At 35.0% G+C, this 23,801-nt stretch overlaps 2 protein-coding genes across 2 annotated transcripts; one reads left to right on the top strand and one right to left on the bottom strand.

The window, feature by feature from the left end:
• Nucleotides 1-42: 42 nt before the first annotated feature.
• LOC131649568 (uncharacterized) lies at nt 43-516 on the bottom strand. Its single transcript, XM_058919325.1, has one exon. It carries the CDS (start codon nt 514-516, stop codon nt 43-45), a length of 474 nt encoding a protein of 157 aa, XP_058775308.1.
• Nucleotides 517-3,334: 2,818 nt separating this feature from the next.
• On the top strand, nt 3,335-20,159 carry LOC131651634 (HVA22-like protein c). The gene is made up of 5 exons (XM_058921302.1): nt 3,335-3,602; nt 3,685-3,711; nt 3,803-3,925; nt 19,517-19,784; nt 19,889-20,159. Exons 1-5 carry the CDS (start codon nt 3,337-3,339, stop codon nt 19,955-19,957), a joined length of 753 nt encoding a protein of 250 aa, XP_058777285.1. The 5' UTR covers nt 3,335-3,336; the 3' UTR covers nt 19,958-20,159.
• The last annotated feature ends 3,642 nt before the right edge of the window (nt 20,160-23,801 follow it).

The following is a 23,801-nucleotide window of genomic DNA, read 5'->3' as shown; positions in this document are numbered from 1 at the left end:
TGAATTTTAAAATAAGGGTTATTACAAATATGCACATCCGAATTAACCTTTATATGATACAATGATATATCTATGAATACATTCTTGGGCAACATGAGATGACACACCCATGAAAGTATATCTTATTAGATCGATACACATCCTGTCATATGCACTTGCTATAAGATATCCAATTTCAGGGAAGCACATCCATTTTGAAAATAGTGCGGGACCGCAAACACAAGGATTAAGATCATCTTGAAATGTATCAAAATTTTCTTTTTTCTTGTATAACATTGTGTAGAATTCCCTATGCAACATCAACTCTTTCAAAAGAGTTTTGCAGACAAGAAAGTTATTCTTCTCTCCTTTACCGAGCAAGTTGGATATGACCCAAAAACCACAACTACCATCATCCTTAACATTTACAATCCACTCAATCTGTTTGTGCATAAAACGCGGCATTTCTTCAATGAAGATTATTTTTGGCATCAATGATAAAGGAGGTGGTTTGCTAATGCGAACACCCTTGTACATACTTTTTTTGAGATTTTGGATTTGGAGATTATAGGAAACGTGAATCAACATTTTCAAAATATGAGGGAGTCTACTTCATTGAATTGTCATCTTATGTCTGTTTGACCTTTTTAGGGGCACCTTTGGTTTTAACCAGTTCTGAAGGAGGTTTCATATCTTTGGTTTTTTGGATATGTAATCTTCCTCAACTGCTCTTTGATGTGCGATTTCATAATGTCATCTGCTTTAGAAAATCTATCTTGTATTATTTTCCACCTGGTCATGATAGTTATACTTGCTTTACCACCCTTCATCACACCATCATCATAAAAAAAGAGCCTTTTACAATGACTGTAAATTTCATCCATACGTATCGGAGAATCAATCTTCTTCTTTTTTGAAATGAGACAAGCACGTGGAAGACCGTAAGTCTTCCTGAGAGTACATCCATATTTCATACTATCTAGACCTGCCTTCTCTGCTCACTTCGCTTCTTGAGAAATGAAATTCAATTATGCTCGAGATACGTTGCCAACCAACTACGAATAGAGGGTGTGGTTTTTGAATTTGTGTTGTAACACGACAATGCGCAAACCAAAAGTTGTTTGTATTTCACTATGTTGGTTTTGGAGCATTTGGTTCACGGCGTCCCACTCTCTACAAAAATTACCCTTACTATCACCCAACCATTTCTTCAGTGTCGAATATGCAAATTCGACTCTATTAGTTATTGTGTTGCAAATGTGTCTAACATGATCGGTCCAAGCACAAACAATCTTCTCCTTCACTTGATCAAGAATAGTACTCTCAACGTATTTCAGGAAATCTGAATATTTGGAACACATACTCCTAAAATGAATTACAAAGACAACATACAAGTCTTCTGTAGATGAATTTAAAATACCAGTCTATGCATCTATTATCGTTTTCAACACCACACCAGGTTTGACCATTTTTCTATCTTCACCCTTGATATCGCACATTTTATGCCTGCTTGATATTTGAAACACTTCTCACATTTTTTGTTATATGATATCAACAAAGTAATGTGTAAGATGTAGGAAACACCTTTGCAACCGAATTCATCAGTGTGGTGTCTCAATCAGTGGAAGTTACCTTCAACATGTTTCCTTGGTCCTTCAATAATGTTTTGCACATTTCCAATGCCCATGTAACATTGTCTTCTTTTTTCGGATTCCAAAAAAGTGAACCCCACTAAAAAGTCTTCTCTATAAATGTAACCCCAACAATTTCTAGAAGCGGAAACTTACATTTCTTGGTCTTATACATTGAATCAATTATGAGGACACTGGGAAATATGTTGAACAACTCGATACTTTTTGGATGAGTTCAAAATATGTCGTGAACAATGACTTTATCCTCACAAACTTTTTACCTAGAAACATTGTGGTTGTCATCCAAAATCTTCAAATGTTGTTGCATTTTGGACCTTGAACCTTTTATCGCCATGTTCTTTCGATAACGCGCATTATATACCTGCTTGATATTTGAAACACTTTCAGGTCTTTTCCGTTTCAAATCTGCAAGTATATTTTTAGGCGCCACGCTGATTAAAGACATGTCCTAAACAATTACCTTCTCCTCCAGCTTAAGGCGACATACGATGAGATGACCGACTAGCTCAATTTACAAGACATGATTATGTAAATAAGAAATCACATTAAATTTATATGTATCATTCATCCTAAGGTATCAGAGAAATTTAAACGGACTCTCACATTTTCTTGATCTGGCGTCATCACGTTTCAACTTCTGAATTGGTGAAACATACATGCCACTTCTCTCACATCTCAAGGTCACAAATGCTTGCCTTCAGTTAGAACCATTGTCGGACCTTCCGATTACAATGCTAAATTCTAATTTCACGACCACCATGCGGACCCATTCAAACATATGTTCATGAGTAGTAAAAAGTTGTTCATTTGTAAACTGTTGACCAACATCTATCTCGACTTCAACCGGTTTAACATCTTCTTTCACCTCTTCCGATTTAACTCTGTCCTTCGCTTTATCAGACTTTGCATCATTACTTACAACAACTTTGGGAAACATATCGGGGTGCACCGTATATAATACAAACCAAAATAGAAAAACTGTTAAAAAATTCACAATAACAGGCAAATTCGAAGATGCATCTCCGAAACATATAATAGGTGAATTCAGAGATGCATCTTTGAAACATATAACAGGTGAATTCGGAGATGCATCTCTAGACTCAACGTACATTTTTCAGCTCAAGAACAAGATTAATGCAAGGAATGATGGATGAAATGAGTGAACTTTATTAAAGTAATGATTACGAGTAGAAAAATTGATTGAGAATGAATTTTTTTAAGGGTTTTGAGTTATGGAGGATGAATGAAGTAAGAGAAAGATAACAATGCAAGATGGTGATATATTCAATTTTTTGCTTGATATTTTTCGAAGATGTATCTCTGAAAAATTCACTAAATAATTAAATGTTAATTCTCATTAAAAAACACTTGAAATATGATTCATACTGTGTTCGGTGACGCATCTTCAAAAATTTTTAAAGAAATTTTTACGTTTTTCGAGATGTGGCTCACACTATAAGAGTAGAAATTTTTTTTATCCTTATTAATATGTTCATCCAAATATATTTTAAGAGTAGCTGTGACTCTCCACCCATAGAGTGGATAAGTATTACACTTAGTGATAGATAACCGAGCATGCTTCACGGAATTACATTGAGCCAAGACCCACAAATCACATTTGTTTCAAAATGTTCAAATAAATAAAATGGTGAGATGAAACCCAAAAATAAAATATCGCGCTAGACGAGTAGAGACAACCGCGTCAATGTGTCAACATACAATCCACGAGGTAGGAGAAAACATAACATCGAATTTCGGTGCCTCTTTTTACGTGCCAAAAATCTGTGTTATTTTTTCCCTCTTTCTTTCTTTCAACACTGTCACTCACTCATTCACTCCTTTTCATACTTTTCTCTTCCCTCTAGTCCCATCTTCAAACCCTTTCCACACAAACCCATTTTCCCCAAACATGGGCGCTTCTGGCAACAATCTTCTTCAAGTTCTCCTCAAAAACTTCGACGTTCTCGCTCTGTATGATCTTCTCCTTTCTATCTTTCTGCAATGCATTCATGAGTAATACTTTTTCTAAACTTTCTATTGATTTTTTTTTCAGGCCTTTGGTGACCCTCGTTTATCCTCTGTAAGCATGTTACAGTTTTGTGACTTTTGTAACATTATATGATTTATTTATGTGTCTGGTTTTTTTTATTTGTTGGCTCATTTTGTTGCAGACATGCTTCAATCAAGGCTATTGAGACCAAGTCTAGTGTTGATGACCAACAATGGCTCACGTATTGGGTTCTCTACTCTTTGATCACTCTCTTCGAGCTTACATTTGCCAAAGCTCTTGAACTGTATGTCTTTTCAGTATTTTTTTAAAGCAATTTGATTATTTCTTTTGTTTAACAAAAAGTTTATTTTTAAGGGTTTATGGAAAAGCTAGAAATTTACTTTATTGTTTATAATGAAGAGTTATGAACTTTAATTATAATTTAGAAGATCTTTTGTTATTATAATGATACCTTTGGCAGCACAATCAAGATTATTAGTTAGTTTGTCACTAGAAAAATTCACACTGAGAGAGTCTTACTCTTTAAGGTTTTGTACATGTTTGTTTTTGAGTTGAAGCTACAGTATTCGGGTTCTCACATGGCATAGCTTTGGGATGCAACAAATTTAATGGAGACTCAGTACCAGACACACTATTAGTACCAAATAGATTAAGAGAAATCTTGATAAACACAGTGGATAAAATTACAAAGATTCTCTTTGCGATTGATCTTACGGATTGCCATGAGTCACAGATCAATGGATTAATTCTTGACTCCTGTAGTATAGAACATTTGATTGTCATAAAGGAAAAATGGATTTGTCACGAGCGCAACACAAATGTTAATGCTTCTACTCATGCCACAAGAATACAGTGAATGAACGAAAGTCTTAGAGAACACAATCTTAGAATCTTAGTGTGGCTAGCGTTTTTAGAATACATGAATGATTGACTATCACTTTAGTAAAAGGTTTCTATTTATGGAACCACATATATACACCGTAGTTTACTCTACGTGTTTCTCTAATTAATGTTAGTGCAGCGTAAAAATTCACCACCGAATCTTAAATGAATCTTATTAATTTATTTAATTTCCCGCCTATCTATCCTTTAGTGTGTGACCGTTCTTGAAACATTGACAATAATATTTGTTCCGTTAAGGAACAAGAATTGGTTCGAGTGTATATGGATGAAAGAGTTTACGCTTAAAAGGAAGCATAGTGGATGGACTCACACTTGAAGAAAAGATTATTGAGATACAAGTGTGAGTTGAAAGTTCAACATTACTTGAAAAAATGGAGGTTGAACTCTTTATAAGTAAGATACCCATAAGCCAATACCTTAATGTTTTGGGTGAACATGTGCTATTAAGGTCTCTTGGATTTTGAATGTTTAGTTCATTGACTCAGAGTTATTAATAGCGGCCGTTCCAGGCGCTATCCCGGGATTCTCTCCCGGTGCGGCAACCATCCACTACAAAGGAACGACACACATCCTAATTTTGGATAGCGGTCGGGAAAGCTGGGATAGCGGGTTGCGGGAGCGGAAAAATATTTTTTTCTTTAAAGAATTCTAAAATTGGAAAATTTATTATAGTTGTTTGTGTTTTTTCCTCTCTCATTCGCGTTTCACCTTTCTCCATCACGTTTCTTTTGTTCGGTGCTTCTCTTGCCCTAACTCCGCCTCTGCCTCAATTGCTTCAAGCTTCTTTCTATTCTTCTTCTCTACTCTGTTTTTTGCTTTTCTATTTTGTTCTCAATCCTTTTCTTCTCTATTCATTGTTTTTCTATTTGTTTTCAGGTTGTTTTTTTTCTTCATATAATTACTCCAAAAAGTTATCTAATCTACATTAAATATATAGGTAGATTAGTCAGCACAAACATTTCCCTTTTTAAGAGTATGAAATATTTGAACTCGCCACTCCCTAGTGAGAAATACTTTAATGTGGAGAATTGCTACATAGTGATGTAAAACATTAACCGACTCTGAGATAAGCTTGATAGCAGAGTTGCAGTCAGAATAACACATCTAGTCTTTGCTGTGTAGTTCCCAAGCTATTCACAAACCATGATATAATGCCATCAACTAAACGTAAAAGATGTTGGAATAATCAATATCACCCGCAAAACCGTGAAATCAAATACCATCAGCATTTCAAATTAATTCACTAAAAGCCGAGACACCATGATTACTATGGCTTCTTAGAATTAATATTCTTTTCAAGAGGATATATATATATATATATATATATATATATATATATATATATATATATATATATATATATATATATCTATATCTGACAACGTAGCTTTGTATTTAGTCATTTATGCGTCATCATATAACAACAAATATATATATATATATATATATATATATATATATATATATATATATATATATATATATATATATATATATATATATATATATATATATATATATATATATATATATATATATATATATATATATATGACAACGTAGCTTTGTATTTAGTCATTTATGCGTCATCATATAACAACAAAATTCATCATATTTGGATAACAACTTTCGATTTAATATAAAAAATAAGATTTGATAAAAGAGGAATAAAAAAACATAATATAGTAGCATAAAACATTATAATGAAACAAAAAACATAGAGAAGATGAAAAAGAAAAAGCAGAAGATAGGAGAAATCTGAGAAGAAGATATGAATTAAAAACGTAATTGGAAGAGAGAATAGTAGATTAACAATTAAGAAGATGAAAAAGAAAGAACATAAAAGATGAAAGACTAGAGAAGAAGATGAGAAATGTGCATGAAAAAGAAGATGAGTAGAAGGCGTAATACCGTTGGGAGAGATTTGAGAAGACTTAAAATGAAACCTTAAGTGTGAGGAAGAGAAATTCATTCGTAATCTTAAGTTCAAGGCATAATAGATTTGAGTTTCGGTTGGAAGTGGGCCATGTGAATTTTGGGTTATAACATAATGTGATTTAGTTCGGTTTGTAAAATACAAACTGCAAACCGAACCAAACCGCGCGGTTTTGTTAAAAGATGGCCTAAACAAGTTCGAACCAAATGTGGTTTTTGGCGGTTTCGGTTTGGTTTGGTTTGCGGTTTTATATTGCGTCGGCTTGATTTTGAACACCCTTACCATGTATAATCCAATCATATAAACTATCCCCTTGAAAAGAATATTGATTCTAAGAAGCCAATAGATTTCCAATAGCAAGTAGCAAATTCACAGTTTCTTATGAAGTGTATAGTCGTCTAAGTGTCCTGATTGCATCTAGGACAGAGATTTTCTGGAGCATACCACAATGACCCAACATCGATCTCATAGAAAGGGACTTGTGTAAAGCCGTCAAAAGGAAGAATTCCACCTTCTCAGAGGCAGAACTATACCATACCTACTTTCAAGAGTTACTGTCTGGTGTATTTTGAATAAATTCAAGTCTGTTTAGTCAATTATAATCATCCCGTGCAATATAGACACCATTTAAATATCCTTTCCAAGTTAAACAAATAGGAACCATTGAATTCAAACATATCGAAAGCGCTTTCAGGCTTTCACAAACACCTGGAGGAATATTTGTATATAATGAATTGAAGTTCCAATTCCCATTGAAGTGTATATCATTTACTCGCATTTCCAGATAGTGGATATCCACATAGAGAACCTGCTCCGCTTATTTTCCTATCCTAGATCAATTGGAAAACAAGGAAGAGGAGTTCCCATCCTCTAATCTAAATTCAAAGGTATCTTTAAAAGCAGAGAGAGCATCATAATTGCATTCCAAGTAATGGATCCAAGTTTCTTTTTCGTATTAAGGAATGATTATTCACTAATCACAATCTCAGTGGAGACCCCAAACCAGCTTACCTAACATAGAAGTATTGGCCTCTCTTACTTTCCAGATCCTAAGACCACCCAATTTTTTAGACTTGGTCATTTTATTCCAGTCATCCAGATGCACACCAGAGTTTGAATTACCTTTCCACAATAAAAATCCTTGCCATCCTATCAATAAAATTAAAAGTTTGCTAAGGTAGCTAAGACACTTACATATACTAATTTGGAATGGAGTTCAGGACAGACCTAACCAGAGTCAAACGACCAGCCATGTTTAACAATTTATGTTGCCAAGATGCTAAATCTAACTGATTCTCTCCTCTAGAAACTCAAAATCCTTACGTTGAAGATGCCCATGCAACATAGGGAAACCCAAGTATTTCTATAGAGTAAGAGTTCGCCTGACATGTTCTGAAGACAATGAAATCTACTTTACTCCTCTTAGTGGTAGCCGAGAATAACACATTTGATTTAGCAACATTCACTTTAAGGCCAGAAAACATGGCAAAACGATTCAAGATATCAGAAATGATCCATGTTTGGGAGTTAGAAACCTTTGTGAAAAGAGGAACATCATTTGTAAAATATAAATGCGATAGAGGGGGTCCATTACGAGATAACCTGACAGGTTTCTGATGGCCTTCATCAATTTCCCTGATGATTGTCTGCGGTAAGAATTCCATGCAGATAACGAAGAGATAAGGTAAAAAGGAACCTTGCCGTAATCCTCTAGTCGGAACAAAATTTGGTAGTCGCCGCACATTCTAAAGAATAGACATAGAGGAGCTAATTACACAATGTATGATCAACTTCATAGTAATGGAAGGAAACCCATTTTGCTTCAAAAAAAATTCTAAGAAATCCCAATTAACATGATCGTAGGCCTTTCCAAGATCTATTTTGAACACCGTGTCAACTTTTTTCTTTTTAGATTCACGCATAGAATGAATTGCTTCTTGGAGGATAATGACACTGTTAGTTGTCCCTTTACCAGGCAAAAATCTACTCTGGAAGTGTTCGACTATCTGATTTAGATAAGAATGCAATTTGTTAACCATAATCTTCGTAATAAACTTGTAAATAGTGTTGCACAAGCTAATGGGTCTGAATTCCTTTAAAAATTTTGGGCAGTCTATCTAAGGAATTAATGCAATAAGAGTCTCAGAAAGAGAAGAGTGAAATCTACCTATCACAAAAACATATAATATAAGTTGGACAATGTCATCTCCAACTATATGTTCAAATTGTTTAAAGAAAATAACCTGAAATCCATCATGACCAGGCGCCTTGAAAGGATGCATTTGATTCAACGCATAAGTAACTTCTTCCTTCGTCACCTGTTGAGTTTAAGAGTGTTGAACTTTTTTAGTAAGGATCAGAGGCATATTGAGTCACCCATACTAGTAGGTGGAAAGTATAGGAGATGTAGCGTAAAAAAGACCTTTAAAAAAACTCAATGCTTCTTCTCTAAGAATAGTGTCATCATTGCACCAAACACCATTGGGTAGATGAAGGCCATGGACTTTTTTTTTTATTTTCTGCCTGATTATCGTCTTGGTATGCAAAAATATGGTGTTACGATCTCCCAATTTAATCCAATCATCTCTAGCCCTTTGAGACCAATGAATCTCCTCTTGCGCAAGGATCTCATCATACTCCTGTTGAAGTTCCTGTTGGATACCCCTGAGTCTCTACTTAATGTTATGCTTCTGTTTGTTGATATTGCCAAAAGTTTTCTTATTGAAAAGGATAGAATCGTGCTGCACATTTTGAAGACATGTTACAATGCCATATAGGAATTTTGCCCAAGCAGTCTGGACTATATTGGAGTATCCCAGTGAGTGATCCAAGCTGCCTAAAACCTAAAAGGATGCGACCTGTGGTCTTGGAAAGGAAGGTCACTCCTAAGGAGAATGGGGTTGTGATCACAATGAAATTTACACGTCACCTCAACATATGCAACAGAGTAGACCATGCGCCAAGTAACATCAACCAGGGCCCTATCCAACTTGCAATAGACCATTCAGTTACCAATACAAGGCCTATTCCATGTGAATTTTCCACCAATCATGTCTACTTCAACTAAACTACATTTATCAATGACATTCATCAATTCAGTTACCCTAGAATGATTAAAATTACCTCCTTTTTGTTTACTCTGATGAATGACATCGTTAAAGTCTCGAATCTGAATTTAAGGACCATCAACAACTTAAGACAAGAAGTGTACACGAGACTAACATAAATTCCAATTAAACACTAAGGAATTTTCCGATGATAACTTTATAGTACTTGTATCCATCAAGACATCTTGCACAATAGTAACGTTACTGCCATTCTGCTTTAACAGCCAAATGCCCCCAGATGGACTGTGCGCCTCTACGTAGTGAACACTCACATATCCAGCTCTATCCTAGAAGGATTTGATCTTATGAAAACCAATGTGTTTCCATAACAATTAAAAATGTCGGAGAGTGTTTTCAAATCACATCCATCATATGTCTTTTAGCCTTAATATTGGAGGCTCCCTTGATATTCCAGTAGAGCACGATGACTTCTTTGAAACCTAACATAACTAGTCTAGTTGATAGAGGTGACAAAATAAGTTCCAGAGACGTGACAATTTACGCAGCCGACTCGCATTCAGTGAGAGTTTCACGAATAACTTCGTCTTCTTGATAGCACTCTCATCCATAGCGCATTGGTTATTTTCATCTACATTTGATGTTGGTTCAAAATGCTAAATATTGTATCGTGTGATGGTTTCCAAATCCAAATTTACAATGGGAGCGATGGAGGTGTATTTAATAGTGCTAGGCTCACCCTTTTGTGTTGGACAAGAATTAAAAACTCGCTCAATTTTATGCAAAGTCCCACTAATAGCAAGATGTGGTTTCAAAATGGAAAACTTGGCATTGGAGCGTGGGTCCCTTGTTTGTGTCGGCTGACGCGCGCTTGGGATTGGTCCATTGTTATCATATCGCCATTTCTTGGAATCCGCATCAAGTTGATTGGGTCTAGCTGTTTCATTATCAGTGCTTATTCCTTTTAAGGAAACATCAACCCCCTTGATTTTAAAACTCCCTGGATCTCTAGGCGCATTATTGGATAAAGATTTCCCTTTACCATAGCTGACTCTTTTCTTTTGTGTTTTTTCCTCTGCACCACCAGCCAATCACCATGAATTGGATTTGTTTTCCAGGTTCTTTTGCTACAATTTTGGCGCTACCATCACCCACTTCCTGATGCAGTTTTGTTAGTCTTTGCTCATGGACAACATTGTTTTTTGGAAGACCTCTTGGTTGCGCCACCATAGGAACGACCGACATCGTTAGCTTATTTGGTGTATTCTTGCAATCATGGGTGTGATGTCCATAAAAACCACAACTGGAGCAAATAATGTGAAGACCTTCATACTGCATATTGTACTAGTAGCCATTAACATTGACCTTTATGACACCGACAAGGTCAGTTCAATCTCCACGCAAATTTTCGCAAACCTTCCCTACTTTACGTTTAGGGTGTTTGTATCTATCTTAACAAGAGTACCCACAACATATGTCTAACTAAGAAGGACACTTTCATTATAATACAATAATTTAAGCACTGAAAATCGAATCCAAACCAGAGTCTTCTCCACCTTTGCGAGAGGATATGTGATCCGCTGTCGCACATGGGTCAAAAACGAGTATTTTGTAAAATGGTAGTTTAGCGGTAACGACAACTCGAATATCGTTCTCACAAGGATTCTTGATTATCACTAACCAATAGTAAATTGATTAAGGGGGGTTTATTTTAGTTTAGGATTCGATTATGAAAAACAAAGTAAATAATTGATTATCAAATAAGCTAAAACGGCTAATCTACTGATTTCGGTTTCGACTTATCATTGATTATTATAATTTCATTCTCCTAATCCACTCCTACTCGACTACAAAAATCAATGACAAGCGCAACGAATTTTATGTGATCTAAGTTCCTATGATCCGAATTAGGCAAACAGATTTAACCCCTCGCGGATTAAGCAAACGCGGATTAATCAAACACGATAATGAATTAAGCAAATGCTAACGTGATTATAGTTAAGGATCATACAACAATCGAATTAAATCAATATACTCTATGAAAATTGAATTAAGCAAACAATAATCACATAATATAATTTAACGGAATAAAAACTTGATTAAAATTATTATAACCTCAAAGTATGATGGAACCCGTAATCAACAGATTTTGCCTTGTAATTAGTTCTCCATTACAAACGTACAAAGCTTTCAAAATTATTTCGTGAAAAGTAAACCTGAATCTGCAATTGTACGGCCAAACCTAGGTACTAGAGAGAACCAAACGGCGCCAATTTGATCTGCTGTCGCGCACGGATAAAAAACGAGTAACTTTTGAAAATATAGTGTAACGGTAACGACAACTCGGATATCGTTATCACAAGGATTCTTGATTTATTATTAACCAATTAAAAAACTATTAAGAGGTGGATTTATGGTTTTAGGATCGATTTTTAGGAACAAAGAATTAAGCGATTAAAAATAAGTGATTATAAAATTAAGCCAATCTACTGTTTTTGGTTCCGACTTATCATAGGTTTCTACCTTACCAAATCACTAAGCAGCTTTGATCTCTATTCTATTTCTATATTGATGTAGGAGGATTGTGCATATCAAAGAAGAAACCGCACAAAGCATTTTAATATTTAAGCAATTTTAATATTTAAGCAATTTCTGTTTTATTTGTTTTATTTAATTTTGTTTTGGATTAAAGGCCTATAAGGCCCAATAGGGTTTATTTGTTTTCTGTATTTAAAGACCTTTGGCATGGCCATAAGGATTATCTCTTTTATTATAATAGAATCCAAAGTTTTCTTTATTCCTGGTGGACTCCAGAGCTTATCTATAGGGTTTGCGCTTGCAACCCTGTTTTCATTCAAGGTTTAGCACTTGCTATTCCTTTGGGCGGCTTCCAACTGGACTCCAGAGCTTATCTATAGGGTTTGCGCTTGCAACCCTGTTTTCATTCAAGGTTTAGCGCTTGCTATTCCTTTGGGCGGCTTCCAACTGCGTCAGTTGGTATCAGAGCAGGTTTTCTCCTGTTCTTTTCATAGCTTGACAACTATGGCGGATCAACCGGTGACCAAAGCAGATCTTGAGGGAATTACCACGGCTTTTACCGCGGCTCTAACTACTTTGACTGAACAGATGGCGAATTTAGCAAATCAGGCGAACAACGCCAACAACAATGGGAATCGGCGAAGAGACAGGAGAGGGGAACCGATTAGGGTTCTACGGGGTGGAAACTGTGTCTGTGTCGAAGATTCGAGTTCTGATGAAGAAGAACCTTACGATGAAGATGATAATCGTGGGAATCTACAGATCAACCATGACTATCGAGTGAAGGCTGATATTCCATTGTTCTACGGAAGTATGGGAGTGGAGGAGTTTCTTGATTGGCAGATCGACGTCGACAACTTCTTCGACGTTATGGGTGTCCCTGAGAACAAGCAAGTCAAAATGGTTGCGATCAGGCTTAGAAGTACTGCAGCTGTCTGGTGGGATAAACTTGTTCAAAGGTAGAGACAAAGAAAGGGGCCAATCAGAACTTGGAGAAAAATGAAACAATTGATGCTGGAGCGGTTTTTACCGGAGGATTATGAGCAGATTCTTTATAAGATATACATCGAGTGTGTTCAGGGCAAGAGAACCGTGACTGAATACACAGCTGAGTTCCTGCGGTTTTCTGAGCGCATTGAATTGGGAGAATCGGAAAGCCAGAAAGTGGCTCGATACATCAGTGGCCTAAAGGGATCCTTGCAGGAGAAGATGGGTTTACAAACTGTATGGACCGTAGCTGAAGCATCCAGTTTGGCATTGAAGGCAGAATTGATGGAGAAATCCCCTCGAAATTTCTCGTATATTGAAAGGTATTCACCCCCAAGTAACTGTGAATCAACAGGTGACAAGGAAAAGAATGCAACACCCCGGGATTCCAATCTTGAGAATAAGGGGGCTAGCAGCTCTAGCAGTGTGCAGCATGGTAAAACACCAATTCAGAGGCCAAATAATCCATATGCTAGACCCGCTATAGACACATGTTATCGTTGTAACGAAAGAGGCCACAAATCAAATGTTTGTCCAACAAAAAGAGTCGCTAATGTTGTGGAAGAAAGGGAGGAAGATGAGGAAAGAGAAGATTCTACGGTTAAGAACGATGAGTATGCCGATGTTGAGTTTGCGGTGGAAGAATCTGATGAGAGGGTAAATTTTGTGTTGCAGCAAATGTTACTAGCATCCAAAGACGAAGGGCAGCGCAAGAATTTGTTCAAGACACATTGTTCTATCAAGAACAAAGTGTGTAATCTAATTGTGGATAGTGGCAGCATGGAAAATCTGTAGTCGAAAAAATTGGTAGATTATTTGAAATTGTCCACAAAACCACATGAGAAGCCGTACAACCTCGGTTGGGTAAGTAAGGGCTCCCAAGTTCGAGTAACACTAACTTGCAGAGTTCCTATCTCCATCGGAAAACATTATAGAGAAGAGGTACTTTGTGATGTTCTTGATATGGATGTTTGTCATATTTTACTTGGTAGGCCTTGGCAGTTTGATAATGATATCACTTATCCAGGACGGGATAACGTGATGATGTTTACATGGGGCACACATAAAATTGCTATGGCTCCTGTTTTGCACTTTGATAAGAATCCGGGAGGAAAGAATCCTAGATTTTTGATGATGACGCAGAGTGAAAAGGAGCTTGATGAAGCTGTAAAAGAAATTGAATGTTTCTGTCCAGTGGTGATCAAAGGGTTGATGAATGTTGTAAAGGAGGAAACAATTCCAGAAGAACTGCTAGGGATCCTAAAGGATTTCAAGGAGTTGACCGCAGATGAGCTGGCAAACGATTTGTATGCGAGATAAATACATGGAAGTTAAAGTTTTCAATGTGGGAGAAGATGTGATGGTGTTTCGGCGTAAGGAGAGAATTTCAGTCGGTACTTACAATTATAGCAAGCTGCCAGATGAAGTTCTTTATCAAGAAGAGAACTCGGGGTCGAGTTCTTCAGAAGTGAAGGAGACTGATGTAGGAGGATTGTGCATATCAAAGAAGAAACCGCACAGAGCATTTTAATATTTAAGCAATTTTATTATTTAAGCAATTTCTATTTTATTTGTTTTATTTAATTTTGTTTTGGATTAAAGGCCTATAAGGCCCAATAGGGTTTATTTGTTTTCTGTATTTAAATACCTTTGGCATGGCCATAAGGATTATCCCCTGTTTTCATTCAAGGTTTAGCGCTTGCTATTCCTTTGGGCGGCTTCCGACTGCGTCAGTCAATTGACAAGCGTAAAAGACATAAACTAGATTGACATTACCATATTCCGAATTAAGCAAACGGTTTACAGCTCAACTGGGTCAAATACATAACCCAACCCAATATAAATGACCCAAAACTAAATAAAAAACTATTGCTGCAACTTCAAATGCAATTTTGGAAAATATGCGTTTCAAATATGACTTCGACTCCAACACGTGAAGTGTAGCTCTTTCTCTTAGCTTTTCGACGATTACTAGAACGCGTCGATCAGATTCCCAGAGCTCCAGTTATGATCGTTTCCGTGCAGACTGCTAAAGCTGAAAATTAAATACGAAAATCAAATAACAATAAAAGAATTAAAATATAAAAACATTATAAAATACAAAAATAAGAGAATCAAACCATGAAAATGTATAAGTACAAACGTAGAGGAATGTGCATTAAAATGCACCGATCAATATGCAAAGTCTAAACTCCATCGAACTACTGTTAAATAATGGTCAACAACATCTACGAACCTTTTGACACAATTTTCTCCTTATCTGTGAGAGTTCACACTTGACCATAAAGAAACCATTGTCAACGTCCTTGATCTCAAAACTTCCGGTAAGTTTCCACATCTTCTTCAACCTATCCTTTATCAAATGATAGTCCACATTCTTTCCAAGGAGTTTTATGACTGACACCTCCTTCCAAGGATTGCACAGTTCTTGAAAAAGCTTCTCATTCATCGTGACCTTTGGCAGCAACCGATTTTCTCCTTCAAAAAAGACTTTCATAAGTTCCTTTTCATTCAGGTCCACTCTCTCCTTTAGAGTAGTGGCTTCTTGGCCTTAAGTGAGAATATCCCGAAATGATGATATAGAAGGCTTAGATGTACCTCCATCCGGTGTCTTGACTGGCAGCGGTGATGTGGAATTAGCGAAAACAAAGGGCTTCATGCAAAAACTTCTCCGCTATTATAAAGTTGTTGCTAATAAAATGGGTATTCAAAAGCTTAAGTTGCTATAGATATTAGCTTTTATTTTCTATTGACTTGACCCCTTTAATATATCTAAATTGTCATGTATAAATAAAACACCGCTCAAGTGTCGTGTAGGAGGGGTGCAGTTACCGTGCATAGATAAAAATCTATGCACCGTGCATAGATTATTATGGACCCTTGGATCATTGGATCAAATTCTAGACATCAATTGTTATTACTCAATACTCAATACTCACCATTACTCAATACTCAATACTCAATACTCACCACTCAGTACTCCGTACTCAATACTCACCATTACTCAATACTCAATACTCACCACTCAGTACTCCGTACTCAATACTCAATACTGGATTAAAAACACGATCCAATGGCTTATGTAGGCTTATGCACGGTGCATAAGGAAAATCCTTATGCATATTAGCCAAAGCCGTGTAGGAGGGCATTTATATAGTTATAATCATCGCAAGGTCATGTGTTTTCATATAAATTTAGTATTACACTAAACAAGAGAAACAAAACAAAATGAGGCAAAATGTATGTTAATTAAGAAAATGAAAACAGTAAACACTTTTTTAATCAAATAACTTTTAAAATGAAATAAAAATGATTAGAAGATGACCGTTTGAGAAAAGACTATCAAACAAATTATGTTATGAAACTCTGGGATATTCTAACTCAAAACATTTAGAAAACAAACTGCTATGAGTCTTATATAGGTTTAGAAGTCTAACCAACCGTCATACTAGCTTGTCAATTGTTAGAAAGGTGAGTCTTAAAGGATTATATTATAACTTAGGGATGTGCATGATTAATAAACCAAACCAAACTTAACCAAATTAATGTTTTAGTTACATTTCATCGGAAATTGATTATTTTTAGAAAACATGTTTTAATTCGGATCCGGTTCAAAACCGGTTTACCATATTTTAGATATGCATTCAGAGAAATACGCAAGAACACTCAACAGTAACATCAACAAAGAAAAAGAACAAAAAGATGTAGAAAATAGAAGTTCAACTCAGATTTGCAAACTGAATAGCTTTATAAAAACAAAGTGTGGCTAATATATAGCGTATACAAGTATCAGTAATTGCTAATATATAATAAGACTAATTCAAAAAACAACTAATTTTTAAAGACGAGAGAGCTTGGCAGTTTACTTCATTAAAATCAAACATTCCCATTTCTTCGTGAGTTCTTCCTGAGTTTTTGGAAAGTCTTCGTCATTAGCTCAACTTCGCCATCGTTGGCAAGATCTCTTTAAAAAATGAAAACTCTCTTAGCTCCTTCAATCATGGACCAGAGACATTTGGCACAGAGAAATTCTCCATCAACTCATGTTGACCATGAAAATAAGGATTCTTTTGCCGAAAGCTTTTGTCTCTCATATTTGCGTTTATCTCTCAGTTATGAAGCGGCTTAGTTGTATTTATTAGGCCCAGTGGATCAAGCTACTGTGGAAAGCTGAAGCTTTCCGTCCATATATAACCTATGTAACAACTGATTTCAAAAAAAATAATCCTCTCAACCTCTCCTAAGTTCTTTATAGAATAATAAGGTTTCATCAATCTCTCATCAAACCACTCTAACAGAATTATTTTTTCATTACCTTTTTCCCAATTCTAGAATATACCCTCCACACCTTGGGCCATTAGATTTGTGATAAATGATTGCCTAATTTGATCCCTCTCTAACACGCTGTCCATTAGTTGGCTCGATGACTAAAGAATTGAAGTTGGATAGATTTGAATAATTACCCATTTGCAGAATTAAGAATGATGTTAGGGGTTGCATAGCTTAGCTGTTTGAATTAATGGAATGTTATTGGGCCAGTTTGTTTCTGCTTTAAAAAAAATAGAATTTTTCTTTATAATTTTTAAAATAGAATTTACAAAACCATTTTTCAAAATGTTACAAATTTTTTTTAGTTTTTTTTAAATTGAAACATTACCTTTGATATCCTATAACATAAATAAAAATTATTGAATATCAAAACATAGTTGAAATCATACTTTTTTTTCAAAAAGTGGTATTTCATAAATGATTTTTCTGAAAATCTATTTGAAATAGCTTTAAAATTAAATGATTTTTTGAAATTTTGATATCCAATTTTTTTTTTTTTCAATAAAAATATGAAATACCTAAAATAACATTTTAAGAATAACTATTCAAACAAAATTTTAATTTGAAACTTTTATGAAAAGTTTCTTTGTAAATTCTTTTTACACAAAATTTTGTAACACTATAAAAATCATTTTTAAATAAAGCCAAAACAAACAGGCCCATTATGTACTTTAAGTTGTCTAGTTTGTGATTAGTGTTAATAAGATGTGCTTATAACTTAAAACTAACGGTTAGTTAGTTTTCCAATTCAATGTATCAACAAATACAAATTTATTGATTGAATAAGCACCACTTTTTTATTTTTAACAAATACTTTAATCTAAGAAACTCTTTCTCCTCTCATCCTGAATGTTGTATGTGAGTGGTTCCTTGCTTATAAAATGATCATGGGTAAAACAAGTGGTCACCAAATCAAGTTTTTTGGTAAACAATTTTGTCATGCCATCATATTCATATGATTAGAATTGGTGTCATTGGTAAACCATGTAGTCATGGCATCAAGGCTTGTCTTCATAGTTATGAGTTAGTTACACGATCATTGCAACGGGGTCACCAATTATCATGATTTGTAGTTAGAGGAAAACCATAAGATTATATCTTTTAGGGTCATGAGTAAGTCATGTGATCATAATTCCAGAGCTATAGGTAAATAATGTGATTATGACATTAAGGTAATACATAAATCATGCAATCAATATCATTGTGGCTATGAATTAAGCATGTGCTCATGGCATGATACTTATGTTTGATCACATGTTCAATTCATGACTTGAAACCATGATCATATATGGATAACCTATAACTTCGCCACTATGTTCATATGGTTTACCCCTTAACCTCAATCAAATAGTTACAATGATCACATGATTAACCTATTTCTGGCGTAGATGTCATGATAATATGGTTCACCATGACAGGATGTCATGATCATGTGATTTTCTTCTTAGCCTAATACCATGATCATATGGTTTAGCCATGACAACAGTGCCATGATCAGATGATTTACACGTCATGATCAAATTAGTTAATCCATGACCTTGGCCCATGATCACATGGGTAATCTTTGTCTCCAGAGATATTATCTAACGGTTTATCTATAACCGTAATGCCATTATTTTATCGTTTGCTAATGACCCCATCCCATGATGATGATATTGTTAACCCATGCAATACCATAATCACATGGTTAATTCATGACTTTAAAACCTTAACTGCACGGGTAATCCACCATTACCCGGATGCCATAATCACACACATAACACATAACCCTGGTGTCAGGATCATATGGTTACCTGATTCAAAGCTACGATCATGGTTTACGCATGGTTTACGCATACTGGAGGCATGTGTAGGACTTTAATTTTGTTGTTCCCATATTTCATGGTTTGAGATTTGTTTGTTAGTAGTATGGACTTTAGCATTTTCTTGTCAAAAAAAAAAACACTAGTTCCCTTTTTGTTGTTATTTGATTTTGCCTTAGCATGGTTTGAATGTCTTATTCGGCGGGGAAGATGAATAATTAGAAAAGTATCAGTTTTTTTGCGCCCAATTAAGTTTATAATTTCCAACTTCCAATTGTTTTTGTGATGCCAAGTTTATAATTTGTTAATTTCAGGCTTCCAATTTGGCCTTATGCAAAGTTGATACTGAGTTGTTGGTTGGTTCTTCCTCACTTTAACGGAGCAGCACATGTTTATAGACACTATCTTAGACCATTCTACATGAATCCACAAATGCCACAAATGCCGCAAATACCAGGAACTTCTCAAATGTGGTATGTTCCGCGGAAGAACATATTTAGTAAACAAGACGATGTTCTTACGGCTGCAGAGAGATATATGCAGGAACATGGAACTGAAGCATTTGAAAGACTCATTACCAAGGTACACAAACATATTACCTTAGTTATTCCAAATTTAAACTACTGATGTACTTATACTTACCTTAGTCATGTAATGTGAAGCACTTACATATTGTTGATCTGCAGACTGACAGAGAAGCTAGAGCAAGGAGGAATGGAAATTACATGATCTTTGATGATGACTATAGATATTAATTGTTTTAACCAAGAGACATTATATGATGTTTTTCACCTTTAGTGTCACTTTAATAGTTAAGTAGGTACCAAATTGTACTCTAATCTAATTAGTAATATTGTTGGCTTGGCGGAATTGGATAGATCAAGAGGTATCTATAATCAAATTAGTGAGTGTTTGTTTTAGTAAAATACATATAATCTTCTCAGTAACTTGTACTGGCTTTTCTTTAAATTAATAGTGAAGTCTCATTCTTGCTATTGAGAAAAATCATGGAATTCTATTTGGTTCCTTGGGTAAAAATCTTGGTTTTTGATAGAAGCTAACTTTGTCAGTAAAGACAGTCTCATTCACATCATTGAGAAACATTATGGAAATCAATCTGGTTCATTGGAAAAAAAACTTTTAGCCTTTAATAAAAATTAATTAAGTTTGAGTTTGAAAGCCACCATTCGCTGCTATTTGCTGTGAAGATTGGCTATTTATGTGTAGTATGTTTGTATCAGGTTCAACAACATAAATTAACAAAGTTGTGAAATTGGAACATGATGATTTTGTGAACAAATAACCAGGTAAATCATTGGTGATTAAGAAGGTAGAAAATTTAACAAACCCACTGTCTTCTCTCTTGCTTTATCCCCTATAGTGATTTTGTGGATTGAGATGTGCGTAAACCCTTTGGCAGGTCCATATAGACTTCTCTTCTAAGTCCCCATAGAGGATGACATGGACATCAAATTGGTGGTGTCAATGATGAAAAGAAGCGATTTCTAAAAGAAGCCTTATAATTGTCATTTTATCCTAAGAACAACTTTGCTCGTGAACTAATAAAAGACCAAAAAACTTGACTGAAATCGAACAAATCGGCAAAAGTTAGAAGTTGACCCGATTACCCAAGTTGAATTGGAATTTTTAAATTTTACAAGTTGCATTTTGGAACCGTTAAACTTGTCATTGTACCTATTGAGCAAAAGGGGTGGGTGTTATTAGTGAAGTTGCTTGTGTGGCAAGCTAACTTCACTGTTGGTATAACTGTCACTTCATGCTACTTCATGCTAGTTGTAACTAATGGAGTAACTAACTTATACTAGGTAGTTAATATCTAGTTAAAAGTTAGTTATTGGAAAATAATTAACTCTAGTTGTTATAAGTAACATTAGGCTTAACATTGTAAATAAGATTTTGTGTAATTTCATACTTTCACATGGTATCATCGACATGTGGCTATGTCCTCGTCATCGCTGCATAATCACGCTTTTCTTCACAAATCTCAACCTGTTTTACATTTCTTGCATTGATCGTTATTCAACTTTTTTTCTTTTTCTTATACTTCTCTTTAATAATGTCTGTTGAGAGCTCTTCAAGCACCCATATTGGCCATGCTCATTCGCATCAAATTAATACTTCTTCCAATCTTGATAAGGGTTATCAAAATGATACCCTCAATCCCTACTTCATGCATCCTAATGAAAATCCAACACTTGTGTTGGTCACTCCATTGTTGAATGCTGGAAATTACCATTCTTGGTTCAGATCCATGACTATGACTTTAATATCCAAGAACAAGCTCCATTTCATCAATGGTGCTTTTCCAAAACCAACATATGAAGACCGTGACTCTATTGCATGTGATCGATGCAAATCGATGATCATGTCATGGCTGAACAACTCAGTTGAATTTGAAATATCTCAAAGTATCTTGTGAAAATTTCAACTTCACCCTCCAACAGATCTATTTTCATCTATATAAATGAGTGTTTGAAGCCATGGAAAGTTAGAACGACTTATAGAAGATATACATACTTACATTCAAAAGAAACAAGTTGAAACAAGAGAGAAACACTAAGTCGATAATCAACACATAGAAGAAAGTTGTTATTACTTTGAAAGCTTCATAACTTTCATTCTTTGTAAATCTCGTTGTATTAAAATTGTGTATACCATCTTTTTATGAAGCACCTTGAAAACAAAAAACTTTGTAACTTTGAAAACACAAAACTTTCATTCTTTGACTGGTGTGTCATTGAGGTTGTAATCAAAGGTTATTTGATTAGTGGATTAAGTCCTTGTTGATAAGGAAAAATCACTTGGGTAGGGTGAACTGGAGGTAGCCTAGTTAATGGTGAACTAGGATAAAATTTTGTTTTCTTTATTTTTGCTGTTATTATGTAATTTGTTCTTGGAGTTAAAAAAAGTGTTAACTCTTGAAACCCAATTCAAAACCTGATAACACGAAATCGTATCGCATATTAAGCTTAATTAATATGAATTAGTTCCTCGTTTTTATCGATTATATTACTTCACGTTGGTATTTTTACTGTGTTTTCAAGTATTTGCATCTAACCAAGCTTGCATGAAGGAATATGAAGGAATGTGGCCAAAGAACTCACTTCTGCTATCTAGCAGAAGTGTCTGCTAAATTTCCAATGATTGAAGGCTTAACTCCCTGTTATGATCGACACACCATTCAAATGTGTGCGCCACGACACACACACCTATCACATCCGGCACAAGTGTTATTACAATTGAAGTAGAGTAACCCACGAACAATTGAAACAAAAGCCCACTCGTTTGACAGTTTCTTCACACAATTCAAGTGGTGCTCCCTAGATTCTAGGGAGACCTAGGTCATGCTTTGAGGGTTACAAAAGAGGCAGTTACTGAAGCCTCCTTCTCTCTCTTTCTCTCCATCAATTTTCATTATTTCTGTTTACTGCAAGTTTGAGTTCTTACTGCTATTTCCATTCCTTTGCAACCTAAATTTCTAGCCTTTTAATTACCTTCCATAAGCAATAGTTTCTCACATTGAGGAGCTATTGCATCATAGATTTAGTACCTCTTTTATTTTGGAATTTGAATTGTAATCAAAGAAGAATTTTGTACGTGTAATGAAGATATTTGGTACTTGAAGATTATTCCAGTTTATTAATTAAGTTTCAGGTTTCTATTTACATGCTTATTTATTCTGTTATTGATTGTCATGTTTGAATTTACCTTTCAATATTGTTTCAGCATGTTCATAATAAATAATATGTTTGGCTAAATTTCCAACACCAATATGTAAGGTCACTGAACCGTAAGGTTTGACAACGATTTGGCGTAAAAATTAATTAAACGTGTTTCTGGTCTTGATTTCTAAAACTAATACTAAATTGTTTTCTTACGAGAGTAAATTACAAACTAAGGTTTAAAATCAACACAACGAGAGTTTGAGGTTTTTACCGGATAGTAGTCATCAAACATAAACTCTAAATATAGCGAGAGCGCTTTAGAGTTGATTATATCTTATTTGATTTTCAAAAAGTACTTTCAGTTTTTAAATGATTTAGCGAGAGAAGACTTTAGAGCTGCTGGTATAATCTAAATCAATAAACACGAGAGTGTGAGATAAGGGTTTTTAATTCAAATAACGTATTTTGAAAGTGTTTTTATATTTAATATATGCCAATGACTTATTGAACCCTGACGTCTGACTATTACATACCGGTATCTTAATATCCTATTATTTAATTAAGATTATATTTAATTCCCGTCTCTCCCTAAAACCAAGAAATCGATAGCTTTGGCTAACTTAGTAACATAAGATCATACTATATTGATCTTCAGTCTATGTGGGTTCGATATCTTTTAAAACTAAAATGACTAGACTGTATACTTGCAGTAAGTATCTCGATAGACATATAAAGTCCCGATCAAAACCCCTTTTCTTGTGTTTCTGTGAACCTTCAGAAGGCATATTTGTATGATATTCCACTTCTAGCAAGCTTTTAGAATAATTAATAAAATAAATTGCAAAAAATACCCTTTTTGGTCCCTTAACTATACCCCAAGGTCCATTATGGTCCCTTATCTCTAAAAAGTGTC

The sequence above is a fragment of the Vicia villosa genome, linkage group LG2 (genome assembly GCF_029867415.1).
Source record: "Vicia villosa cultivar HV-30 ecotype Madison, WI linkage group LG2, Vvil1.0, whole genome shotgun sequence".
In the NCBI taxonomy this organism is placed as follows: Eukaryota; Viridiplantae; Streptophyta; class Magnoliopsida; order Fabales; family Fabaceae; genus Vicia; species Vicia villosa.
This window is presented reverse-complemented; position numbering and strand designations above follow the sequence as displayed.

Excerpts from the sequence above, each read along its gene's own strand:
- LOC131649568 (XM_058919325.1), bottom strand. The coding sequence starts at position 516 with ATGTACAAGGGTGTTCGCATTAGCAAACCACCTCCTTTATCATTGATG.
- LOC131651634 (XM_058921302.1), top strand. The coding sequence starts at position 3,337 with ATGTGTCAACATACAATCCACGAGGTAGGAGAAAACATAACATCGAAT. Across the intron at positions 3,603-3,684 it reads AACTTCGACGTTCTCGCTCT|GCCTTTGGTGACCCTCGTTT; the intron begins GTATGATCTTCT and ends TTTTTTTTTCAG. Across the intron at positions 3,712-3,802 it reads GTGACCCTCGTTTATCCTCT|ACATGCTTCAATCAAGGCTA; the intron begins GTAAGCATGTTA and ends ATTTTGTTGCAG.